Source organism: Elaeis guineensis, chromosome 5, assembly GCF_000442705.2.
Source record: "Elaeis guineensis isolate ETL-2024a chromosome 5, EG11, whole genome shotgun sequence".
In the NCBI taxonomy this organism is placed as follows: Eukaryota; Viridiplantae; Streptophyta; class Magnoliopsida; order Arecales; family Arecaceae; genus Elaeis; species Elaeis guineensis.
In genome coordinates, this window is record NC_025997.2 from 112,130,130 (window position 1) to 112,142,599 (window position 12,470).

The window sequence follows — 12,470 nt, forward strand, 5'->3', positions numbered from 1 at the left end:
TCTAAGCTGACAGATCAGCAAGCCATTAGCAATTTCCTCTTTCTTATTGAAGAATTTGTCCATACCACCAATGACTATCAGTTTCTTTCTAAAAGATCATAATTCCATGTGTTTCACTGAGTCAAAAGTTAAACACAGATTTTGATTTATGAAATGCAAATGATTTTCCCATGTGCACACATCAGCCCTGGACTGCTTTGGAATAGATGTTTTTATTGCCTGTGCCTATGAGCATTATAAATAGCTATTTTTATATACTCTTTGCAGTATGAAGATCTAAGACAACTATGCACCGATCCAAGAGCGAGGGCTGCTGTCCTTGCTGAGATGAATGCTGCCGGAAAGCAAGCTGAGGTAACTCCATATCCCCTACCCTACATAGCCTGCCTCTTCTTGTTAGTGGACTTGACATTTTATTCTCCACCTGTGACAGCTAAGAGGTTTTGAATTTGCCAAAGCTGTTACTTTGACATTAGAACCATTCACTTTGGACAATGGTCTTCTGACTCCAACATTCAAGGTATGCCCTTCCAACCTAATTTTCTCCATATGAGATATAGATATCATAGTTGAACGAAGATTTACTGCAATCCAAATTTTTATTTGTTCCCAGATCAAGAGACCTCAAGCAAAGGCTTATTTCGCAAAGGCAATTGAAGATATGTATGCCAAGTTATCTATATCTGATCCATCTCCAAATAAACAATCATAACTTGCATCAGCGCCGCTTTTTTTTCTCAAGAAGCTGATGAGAGAACAGAATCAATCAAATAATGAATAAAGCCATACATTGTATCATAGGAAGCATTGTGGCTCTGCCCACAACAAATCACAGGTCAAATGGGATAATATGAAGTATCGGTTGTTACAGTGGCTACCTGTTTAAGGTGTGACAAATCATTGTTTTATTAAAAGAGAAATGCAATATCTTGTATTGATACTCCATTTATGTCACTTTGACATGCCACATGATTGACATATATGAAATAACTAGATAAATTATTTTTATCAACTTGTGTATGTCCTGTCCAACTAGCTTCATTATCTGCAGTTTTGCGAAGAATATGATATTTTATTCATGAGCCCCATGGTTCTTTATATTTCTTATTCTGTTATGGGAGTTCCCTTATAAGCGAGTAGATCTATTATTTCATTCTATTGACCTCGTGCATCACTCATGTTGAATGCTGGCTGAGTGATAGCAATGGATTGATCTCTTGGGCATGACAATCACGGGGTAGTGGCTCCTTGCGGAAACAGAAACGGAGAGAGTGAACCAGGATCTAGGAGGCTACACCCATCCCACTACGACCCCTACGAGGTTGATTTGTACTCCGGAAAAATCCCTTTTGGTGGGGTGGGAGCGAACTTTTGAGGGTTAACACAAGACTAGAAGACCTAATCTCATGCTTGAAAAAGTGTAACACTGAATTAATGTTCCAAACATTGTTTACGATGATTTTAAAAGACTCTAGTTACGGTTAATGTCTAGGTTGTAATTGTTTACGGTCATTAGTAGTGTGATTGTAGAATGTTGAGGGGCGGGCTAAGCACCCAATATAGAAAGAGGAAAAAAAAAAAAAAAACTCTACCTGTGCATGCAATTAATAATTAAGTCATTATCCAACAACACTGACGCAGAAATTATTTCTCACATAGATGGAACAATATTCTTTTCAAGATAACTAGTTATATTTGTATCTCTATTACTTCAGTCTGCCTTCAACTATCGCTTACATTAATTGATATCTTTATTTATTTTCTTTAAAAGTTCTGTTTCATTGTCCTTGTGTGTATATTCCACATTGTAGCAAAAGCACCCAAATAGAATCAGTATGGGACTGAAATGGTCAGGTAGCAGCTTTTTTTTCCTCAAGGAAAATGGCTATTATTTTCTTTATCATGAAAAGTTAATTTACATTAAAAAAAAAAACTCTCTCTAGTTATTTATTTTGCGGGGAAAAGTTAGGATTCATTTTTGTAGAATAACATATACAAGTAGGAGTGTGTGCACGATTTTTATCCGTGTCCAAGTAAAAGGTAGGCAACACACATATTTTATTAAACGTCTGATACAGGCGGGAGCGCGAGCTACACGACCTGCTCCCCGGTATGGTGCTCTTTCTTACCATTACATATAAATTGAATATCAAATACAGATTTCTATAGACTATAATCTATAGCTTATTTAGGATGCGTTTGGTTAGTCATTAAAAAAATATATTTTTTTTATTTTTTAATTTTTAAAAAATAAAAAATAAAAAATAATATTTGATAAAATCATGAAAAGTAAAAAGTAAAAATCTAAAAAAATCAAAATAATTACTTTTTATGTAAAATAAAAATATTTTATTTTTTAAAATTTATTTTTTTATTTTTTTACTTCCGTATATTTAAAACGTCAAATCAAAAAGTAAAAAATCCAAATCCTTCTCCCTCGTCGAGCTCTTTACCTCTCTACCTCCTTCTCCTTCCCTTTTTGAACCCTTCTCCACCATCGAACTCTTCACTTGCCGTCTCCAAATATTATTTTTTGCTTTATAGCAACATAGTTATCAAACATATTTTTTATTTTTTTATTTTTATTCAATAGTAAAAATAAAAAAAAATAAAAAATATTTTTTAAAAATTAAAAATTAAAAATCAAAAATTATAACCAAATTGCACCCTTAATATTTTCTTGCAAAATCAATAATAAAGCAGATCTTTTCTTTTTTGTGCAAAATCTTCTAGTTAAAAATAACATTTTGGTGCTGGTTATGTGACTGTGATAGATTTTGACTATATCCTTGGAATAAGATGACTTGCTTCCATACCCCACACACAAAAAAGTAAAAAATAAAAAATAATTAATAAAAAAGGATGGAAAAAGAAAAAGTTCTTACCGTCAACCTAGGAAAAGGAGAGCGAACATACCGCAAAGAAATAATTATACTAATTTAATGTCATGAAGATCCGAATCTCTCTAAAAATTGACGTATTTCTACAATTTATTGATAAATAGGACGGAAATGGGCTCGCACCTACAGCAAACATAATAAAATGGACCAGCCATCCTCCTAATTTTGGGAATTACTTCTGGCCACTTCGACCATTAGCCTCTGTCTTCACCAGGTATGATGTATCGGCATTAATCATGTCAAACTTCAGTTTGGTCTCCGAGCTACCTAGGCACAGAGGCAAAATGATGGATCTGAGTGCACCCTAACTACTCTGACCGAAGCCTTGGATGACCAAGGGAAGAATAAGACCACTTTTCCAAATTATTTCATTAAAAGAATCTAGTGTTGGAATCGGTGCCCTAACAAAATCATGTATTATGCAAGAGATATGTTTTTAAGGCATTGATAAATTTCTTTTATTTCATTCATACATATTTTTTGGTAAGTTTAATATCATGTGATATTGATCTGGTATTAATTATTTAAGATCCATAGGAATAATGTAGGAGACTTGGTTGATTGATTGGATCGGTTCAAGAAGAGCTAGAACTCTAATTTTTGTTCCATAAATGGTTATATCTAAAATGAAAGTTGGGAGACTATTTAGATGGCTAGCGATAGTGGATGATGACTATTTTTGCTGGCATTTGACTTGGTGCTGGAGCAGATAGATTTGGGATGGTTGAAGCTTGATTCCACGTCGAATAGGAGAGAACCTGCAAATCAAGTCTTTGATCGGAGTTGCTTCTTGTGGAGACCCTCCAACGCCTAAGTCAATCACTAGAAAACAATGGAAAGAAGGGAAAGAGTTTGACCCGAGGGAAAGAATTTGGCTTAAGAGCTTCCTTAGAAATCCTCTATGCCCTCTATTTATAGATGGGGTAGCTAGCTATTTTTGGAAATATAGGTAGGAATGGTAGAGAGAATTATGCTACATTTGCCTTATCTAGCTGAGTTGAACTGTTATTTGTTTGTTCTAGAGTATATCTCGAATGTGGGGTAGATAAAATAATTACTTAGTATATAACTGCCACCATGAATCTTGGCTTCTTATCTCAGCTTGGCATAGTCTCAGCTAACAAAGTCGCCATAGAGCCGAGGTTTAAATAATGTTGGGCATAGCTAAGATAAATCGTCATCCCAAAATAGATGTCCCCCACTCTCGAGTCCGAACTACTGATAGATTGGGTGAGGAGAGTAAAAGCATTGAACAAAATAGCAATTACCTCCGCTCGATTCATATTGTGCTCACTAATGCTTAGACACATGGCAATGGCTAGTTGGTTGAAATGAACCATCGCATACCTCGGACATGATGGTGGGCATTCATAGAAACTCGGCTCAGCCAATCCTGAGCCAACATGTGTCGAGCATCCCACGGCTCAATCGGAGCCGACATCGGATCTTAGCCATCCCCACTATCTATAAACAATGGCCCGTCTCAGTTGACCCCAGTTCCTTTGCATTGTTCCTGGGTCTGGTGATTTTTGATGAAAACGCAGCCATTTTCTAGTGCACTCTCGATAGTCTTCGATAATCTTTCGGCAAGAGCTCCGATCAGCCATCTGAGGTTAGTCCTACTTTGGATCAGCCCCATGCTCTATATTTTTCCTTCGACCAGGAACCATCTCATAGTTGGGAGTCATCCTCTTCTTTGGAGTATGACTCTGAGGAGTTTGAGGTCAAAGATAAAGAAGTCATCGGCCCTAGGCACTTTCAGTATGACCTCACCCTTGAGGACTTGGGGCTAATCCATGCTCAGTTCCAAATACCAGCTGAGTATTAGCTGGAGGCCTCAGGCCAAAGCAATAGGATCTATGATCTGCCACGAGATCAGCTCGATCCTTGTGAGGAGACCCTTAAAGCTGACCTAAGGCTACCCTTTTACCCTTGCTTCATTCATCTTTTTCATTCTCTTGAAATTGCCTAGAGCTTGGTAGTGCCGAACTCATGGCGACTCATTATGGGCTTCACCATCCTTTGCTTTTTAGTCAGTATCCAATCTACCATCCTCCTCTTCTAGGCTTTTTTGACTTTTAAGAAGCATCTAATGGAGCAGAATTGGTGGTACCTCTCACCTTAAAGAGCGCGTAGCTTGATCTGAGGTACTCCCTCCATCCATGAATGGAAGGAGAGATTTTTCTTTATTTCTTTTTTCAAGGGCTAGTGTTTTATCTAATGGGGTCAACCTCAAAATTCAGTGATCCGAGCCCCATCTTTAGGTGATGTTGAGTGTCGAGATGTGAAGACTGCTCGTGTAGAAGGTTCTTCCTTGAAAAGAGCTACTATCTAAGCTGACCCTATACAAGATCGGCCTCAGCCAGGTCAACCCATGAGGTGATTGCCATTTCTTAAGTTTTATCTTATTTTTCTTTTATTTTCGTTATTATCATCTATTCTAACATATTTGCCTCGGCTATTTGCAGGGATGAGGATCAAGGATTTGAAAAGTTGCACAGGGTGGTGTAGAAGAAGAAGAGGGCCTTGGGCACCATCAAGGAGTCATCCAAGCACCCTCATGCTGAAGCTTCGACTGCTTGAATTGTATCGCGCCCGATTGAGGCCCCACCTTAGAGATTTTTTGGAGCCCCTTTCTTTGACCCTGAGGTGATGGTGGTCAGCCCAGTGAAGGTCCTTCTTCCTGGGGTAGCACTCCCACCCTGACCTAGCACTTCATTAGTCCCCCAACATGAAGGGGCCTCCCAGCAAACTTCTGATACCTCAAATTCGACACTGACCCTAGCCCCTATAGAGGCCAAGCAGGGGTTGTGTATCAGCACAGTTCGGCCTTCGTTAGACTCCATGTTAGGGAGCTGACGAGTAACTTGGGATCTCATTCATAGGATCTTCTTCCAGTTGATGCGAAGAAATTAGAGTCAGGCTCCAGTTTTCGTCGAACTAATGCCTATGACTCCATCCAGGCAAACGATACCGACCTTCTCACTTGAGTTTTTATTTTGATCATTTGGAACTGGTCGGCTGACTTTTGCTCCTTTTCCTCCTTTTTTCAGCTTGCCCACCACCTAGAGTACTTCTTGAATGCTGCCAAGGTGGCGAGGTTGGAGATGGTTGAGGTCCAAAAGAAGGTAGACATGGTTGAGGAGATGACTTTTGAGGTGGAGAGGGCTGAGAAGAAAGTGTTGGATTTTGGTGCCTCAAATTCAGCCCACAATAGTGAGGCCTAAGATAGAGAAGCCCACAACATTCAGGCCCACATGTGTAGGCTCGCAAGTGCGCAGGCCCGCAGGCATGACCGCACGAGGGGCGGTCCACGCACCACGCTTCATGCAGTCCAAGATGTGGTCCAGGTGCAAGTGCGCACGATTGAGTGGCTACAAGTGCATGTGGGTGTGATCAAATGGTTTAGTTTGGTTCTAGAGTCATAACAAGAGTCTTGTACACAATGAACATGATTTGGATATGATTTTAGGGTCTTTAAAGGGGGTGGATGATCTAAGTATTACAAAGGGTGGTGGCCAGAGAGTCTCTTTGAGAGTTGAGAGCTTTGTGAGGATCTTGTGCTTCTTATTGAGAGATTGATGTATGAGAGTTGAGAGAATGTGATCTTCTCTTATATTTATAAATTTTTTTCTCTCATAGTAAAGTTGCATGCCCCATAGAGGTAAACCTTGAGCCGATCCATATTTTTTGATTGTATCTTTTATGCATCTCTATTCTTTCTTTCTTTTGTGGTATCAACATCATCATTGGCATTTCGATCTTGGATGGGAATCCATATTCTGCACTCTTAAGGGATCCTTCTTGATAAGTGGTATTAGAGCTACGTTGTCAGGTTATGGTGGTGTTGATCGAGATTGAAGAAGATGGAGAAGACAAGCTCAACCAAAATAGAGATCAATCGATATGATGAAAAGAGTAATTTTTTTCTATGGCAAGCGAGGATAAAGGATGTGCTCATCCAACAAGGATTGATTGATGCTCTCTTATGTGAGGAGAAGTCGACTACCACGGAGGAGAAGGATTGAAAGCAGCTTCAGATGCAGGCAATGAGCATGATCCACTTGTACTTGATAGATGATGTGATGATCCATGTGCTTAGTGAGATTTTTCTGACAGTAATATGGATGAAGCTCGAGGAGATGTATATGACGAAGTCACTCGTCAATATTCTTTTTCTCTGAAAGTAATTCTAGCAACTTCAGATAAGTGAGGGGCAGAGCGTATAAGAGCATCTTTATAACTTTCAGAAGATTCTCACTGATCTCCTCAGCATTGATGAGAAAATTGAGGAGAAGACTAGAGTGTTACTCTTGCTTTCTTCGCTTTTCCCTTCTTTTGAGTCTTTGATGATTGCTCTTTTTGTGAAAAAAAGTACCATCAAGATGGATGAGGTCACTTTTGTATTTCTCCAGAATGATATTCTTAGATGGAAAAATTGAGCATCGAGTTCAAACAGTGACTCGACTTTGGCGATGACTGAAGGTGGTGTGGCAAAGGATGAAGTGATAGAGAATCGCAAGGCGGGCAGTTCAGATCCAAGTTGAGAGACTTTAGTAAGATCAGATATTATCGATATGATAAGTTGGGACATCAAGTCAGAGATTGCCCATAACTTAGAGATCGGATGAAGACTACTGTGGTGGCGGTCCATGGTAGTGACACTGATGAGACTGATTATGTGCTTATGGTCTCTAACGAGGTATCTACTTCTTTCTCTTAGTGGATTTTAGATTTGGCTTGCTCATATCATGTTTGTTGTAGAGAGAAATTGTTTGACTCTCTAGAGAATAGTAAGGATACTATTCATTTATCGGATGGATCGAACTATGCGATCAAAGATATTGGGACAGTCAGCTTGCAGACATATGATAGAGCAGTGAGAAAGTTGGATGAAGTTTGATACATATCCAATTTCAAGAGTTACCTAATTTTACTGAGCAGATTAGATTCAAGCAGCTACAGATAGAGAGCTGATGATGTAGTTCTGAAGGTTGTGCATGGCAGTAAGATTGTCTTGAAGAGAAAGAAGTGTGGAGGACACTACCTCCTGGCAGAAAGCTCAGCACAAGATGGAGCTCCAAATATAGGTAGATTAGGTACGAGATGGGAGACTCGAGAGGATGATAAGTGACATCACAGAGTGAAGTTCCTATTACTGCAGGATGCTATCTCGAGTAGCTCTCAGGTTAGGCAGGTCATAGCACATGATCGAGATGGGATCGAATAACCTAGCTCGACTTTCATGTTTGTCCATCCATAAGTAACTAGACATTTGCCCTAAGGCATGGGAGTGAGACCATTCATGAGCTCTCAAACTTATGTGGAGATCGAATATCGAGTTGAGATGGAGATTGTTGGATTTTGGCACCTCGAATTCAATCCACAGTAGTGAGACCCAAGATGGAGAAGCCCATGGCATTCAGGCCCACACTCATAGGCCCGTAGGCATGCAGGCCCATAGGCATGCAGCCCATAGGCATGACCGCTTGAGGTGTGGTCCACACACTATGCTTGATGCGGTCTATGTGCGGGTGCATGCGATCGAGCGACTGCGACTACGAGTGTATGTGGGTGTGATCAAACGGTTCATTTTGGATCTGGAGTCTTAACAAGAGTCTTGTACATGATGAACGCGATTTGGATATAGTTTTAGGATCTTTAAAAGGGAGCAGATGGCCTGAGTATCACAGAGGGTGATAGCTAGAGAGTCTCTTGGAGGTTGAGAGCTTTGTGATGTTCTTGTACTTCTTGTTGAAAAATTGATGTATAAGAATTGAGAGAGTGTGATCTCTTCTTGTATTTATGATTTTTTTTCTCTCTTAGTAAAGTTGCATGCCCCGTGGAGGTAAATCTTGAGCTGATCCATATTATTTGATTGTATCTTTTGTGCATCTCTATTCTTCCTTTCTTTTATGGTATCGACATCATTATCGATGTTGCGATCTTAGGTGAGGATCCATATTTCGCACTCTTGAGGTATCCTTCCCAACATAAGGCATAGGTCATCCTGATCAAGGTTGTGGCAGAGGTTGGGCACTGGAAGGAGGAGCTGAAGAATCAGAGGAAAACTCATGGTTGTCAAAGTGAGAGTGGTCGAGTCAACTCAGAAGGCTATGGAGGACTTCCAAATTTCAAAGGAGTTTGCAAAGGAGAAGGATGAGATCCTCATGGAGTCTTCCATGGTTGGCATCCAGGAGTGCTGGGCTAAGGTCATATATCACTACCCCAACCTAGACCTTACCTTTTTGTCCGATGACGGCAATGACCTGCTGAGCCTCCTTCTTGACCCGACCCCTGAGGAGTACAAGATCTTCAGATTCCCCCTATCGGAGGTTGTCGTTACCAAGGAGGCGGCAGGTCAAGTCAATGAAGCTACTAGCCAAGCTGAACATGGTGCATCTCTGATTGAAGCATAAGCTTCCTTTTTTTTTTTCTCTCTTTTTCTAATCTTGGTTCGGTTATCTCGAACTTAGTTTATAGTTAGCTTGTCTATAGATATTTTTAGACATTTGAAGAAAAAAGTACCTTTCCTCATAAAGTAGTGTTACTTGCGGAAGTCTTTTTTCTAATCTTTGGTCAATATATGAACCAATCTTCTTAGCTCAAGTCATTTGACCCTACCGAAAGATGCCAAACTAAACTACTAGTCAGAATCTCCATCTTTCAAATGTCATATTGAATTGGTGACTCACCCATCGCACATTTTTGAAGTCTTGTACCTCGACTCTTCTGCATTTGGTGGAGATTAGTTGTTGAAGTGATTGTTTGCTGAGTCAAACTAACTTTCACAATTCTACTTCCACCTCTTAGAGCTCGACTCGCTATCGTACAAAATCTGCTTATGGAGTCACTTTTGGTTTCTTGGGTGGCTGAGTTTCCAAGGTTGGCTCATTTTGTTACGAACCATGCTCCTTGATCCAACCTTCACTAAATGACGTTCATCCCAAGTATTTTAGCTAGGCTTGCATCACTATGAGGTGCCACAGGTCTGAGGATTCTCCAATGGGGTTACCCTAGCTTCAATCCTCGAGTGGCTGAGGTCTTGGGTTCGACTGGTTATGGTAAGATGAATTGTGCTTCTGAGGATCCTCTTATAGGATTACCCCTCACTTCTTGGCTGATCGAGATTTTGGACTCAATTGGTTTTGATAGGATGAGCCATACTTTTGAGGATCCTCTTATAGGGTTACCCTTTGCTTCTCGATTGGTCGAGATTTTGGGCTCGACTGGTTTTGATAGGATGAGTCATGCTGTCGAGGGTCTTCTTATCGGGTTATCTCTTACTCTCGATCGGTCAAGATTTTGTGCTCGATTAGTTTTGACAAAACAAGCCATGCTTTCGAGGGTCCCCAAAAAATTATAGGGTTACCCCTTGCATCTCGATCGGCCAAGATTTTGGTCTCCACTAGTTTTGGTAGGATCATTGTGCTTTTGAGGGTGCTCTTATGGGTTTACCCCTCGCTTCTCAGTTGGTTGAGGTTTTGGGCTATGCTAATTTTGATAGAACGAGCTGTGTTTTTGAGGGTCCTCTTATGGGATTATCCCTTGCTTCTTAGTCGGCTAAGATTTTAGGCTCGACTGATTTTGGCAGGACAAGCTATACTTCCGGGGGTTCTCTTATAGGGTTATCCCTTACTTTTTGAGTGGCCAAGGTATTGGACTCACCTGATTTTAGCAAGATGAACCATGCTTCCAATGGTCCTCTTATAGGATTACCCCTTGGTCAGTCGAAGTTTTGGGCTTAACTGGTTTTAACATGATGAACGGTGCTTCCAAAGGTCCTCTTATGGGGTGACCCCTCGCTTCTTAGTCGGTCAAGGTTTGCACTCAGTTGGTTTTGATAGGATGAGCCATGCTTTTAAGGGTGCTCTTATAGGATTACCCCTCACTTCTTGATCGATCGAGGTTTTGAGCTTGGCTAGTTTTGATAGGACGAGCCGTGCTTATGAGGGTCCTCTTATAGGGTTCTATAGGGGGAAGGATCCCTCATGAGTGTAGAATATGGATCCTCCATCCAAGATCGCTAACTTAGGTGATGCTGTCGATATCAAAATATGAAAGAAGAAAAAAAATAAAAAAAATAAAGTTAAATACGTAGATCAGTTTAAGACTTGCCTCCATGGGACATGCAAACTTCACTATGAAAGAAAGAACAAATACAAGAGGAGAATATACCCTCTCAACTCTCATACATCAATCTTTCTCTCTCAACAAGAAGCATTCAATCCTTACAATTCTCTCACAAAAAACCCCAAAGGAGACCCTCCGTTGCTCCACAGACTCTCTAGCCGCTACCTCTGTCTCCACAAGCTGTTCTGTACCACTAGACATTGCCCACAGACTATCAGGCCTCTTTTAAAAATCCAAAATCGAGTACTGCTAGGAATCCAAATCCAAACCACATAAAAAAATGAGGCCAAACTGTTTGATCACACCCGCATCAAAATGCTAGCCATCCGATTTCACACTTCTACCTCTGGACCATAAGTGGACCATGCTCACTGTGGACCAAATCCTCCCTATGCATGTCATGTGTCGCACGCTCGTCCGTGCATGCGTGAGCCATGAGAAATAGGCTCTAGACCACAGTAGTCCATGTGCGACCCGTGGACCGCAACTCCTGCTGCAGGCGTGTGGTAGATCGTGCGTGTATCGTGTGGGTGGATGCCCTCACGCATCCTAGGCCGTGCATCTGGTTGGGCTATGTGCACTCACATGCATCTTGGGTTGCATGCATCCGTGTGCCCGCACACTGCAGCCTATGCACTATGGGCCACCCACGTTGTGGCCTATGCGTTGTGGGCCACGCACGCTGCAGGCCTATGGGCCGCAGGTGCTAGTGGGCATGCGGGCCATGCCTCCAGGCCATGCATGCTATTCTCTGCTGTGGATTTCTTTGCTGTGGGTCGAATTCGAGATGTTAAAACTCAACAATTTCCATCTCGACTCGACATTCGGCCTCCACATAACTTTGAGAGCTTCTAATTCATCTCACCTCCATGTCCTAGGACAAATGCTGAGTGCTCATGAATGGACAAATATGGGATTAGAGATAGGTCGCTTGATCCTATCTCCATTATGTGCTATGATCTGCCTGACCTTAGATTTGCTCGAGGTAGCCTCCTGCAGTAATAGAAACATCATCCTACGATATCGTCTGTCATTCTTTTGAGTCTCTCATCTCGTGCTCAATCCATCTGCACCTAGAGCTTCATCTCGCACTGAGCTCTTTGTCAGGAGGTAATGTCTTTTATACCTCTTCTCCTTCAACATAACCCTACTGCCATGTAAAATCTTCAAGATTTCATTATTAGCTCAACATCTATAGCTGCTTGGATCTAGTCTGCTCAGTAAAATTAGATTTTTTTTGAAACTGGATATGTATCAGATCTCATCCAATTTTTTTACTGCTCTATCATGAGTTTGTAAGCTGATAGTCCCAATGTCCTTGATCACATAGTTCGATCCATCCGACAGATGAACAGTGTCCTCATTGCTCTCTAAGGAGTCAAATAGTTTCTTTCTACAACAAACATGATGCAAAAATATAGAATCTAAAATCTACTG

At 40.9% G+C, this 12,470-nt stretch overlaps 1 protein-coding gene across 1 annotated transcript in view; it reads left to right on the forward strand.

The window, feature by feature from the left end:
* Nucleotides 1–786, forward strand: part of LOC105032905 (long chain acyl-CoA synthetase 6, peroxisomal) — a 58,279-nt gene extending 57,493 nt beyond the window's left edge. The window contains exons 21-23 of the mRNA XM_010907494.4: nucleotides 268–354; nucleotides 434–520; nucleotides 614–786. Of these exons, the coding sequence (XP_010905796.1) occupies nucleotides 268–354; nucleotides 434–520; nucleotides 614–712 (273 nt within the window). The 3' untranslated portion in view covers nucleotides 713–786. The remainder of the gene's footprint in view (nucleotides 1–267; nucleotides 355–433; nucleotides 521–613) is intronic.
* Nucleotides 787–12,470: the final 11,684 nt, after the last annotated feature.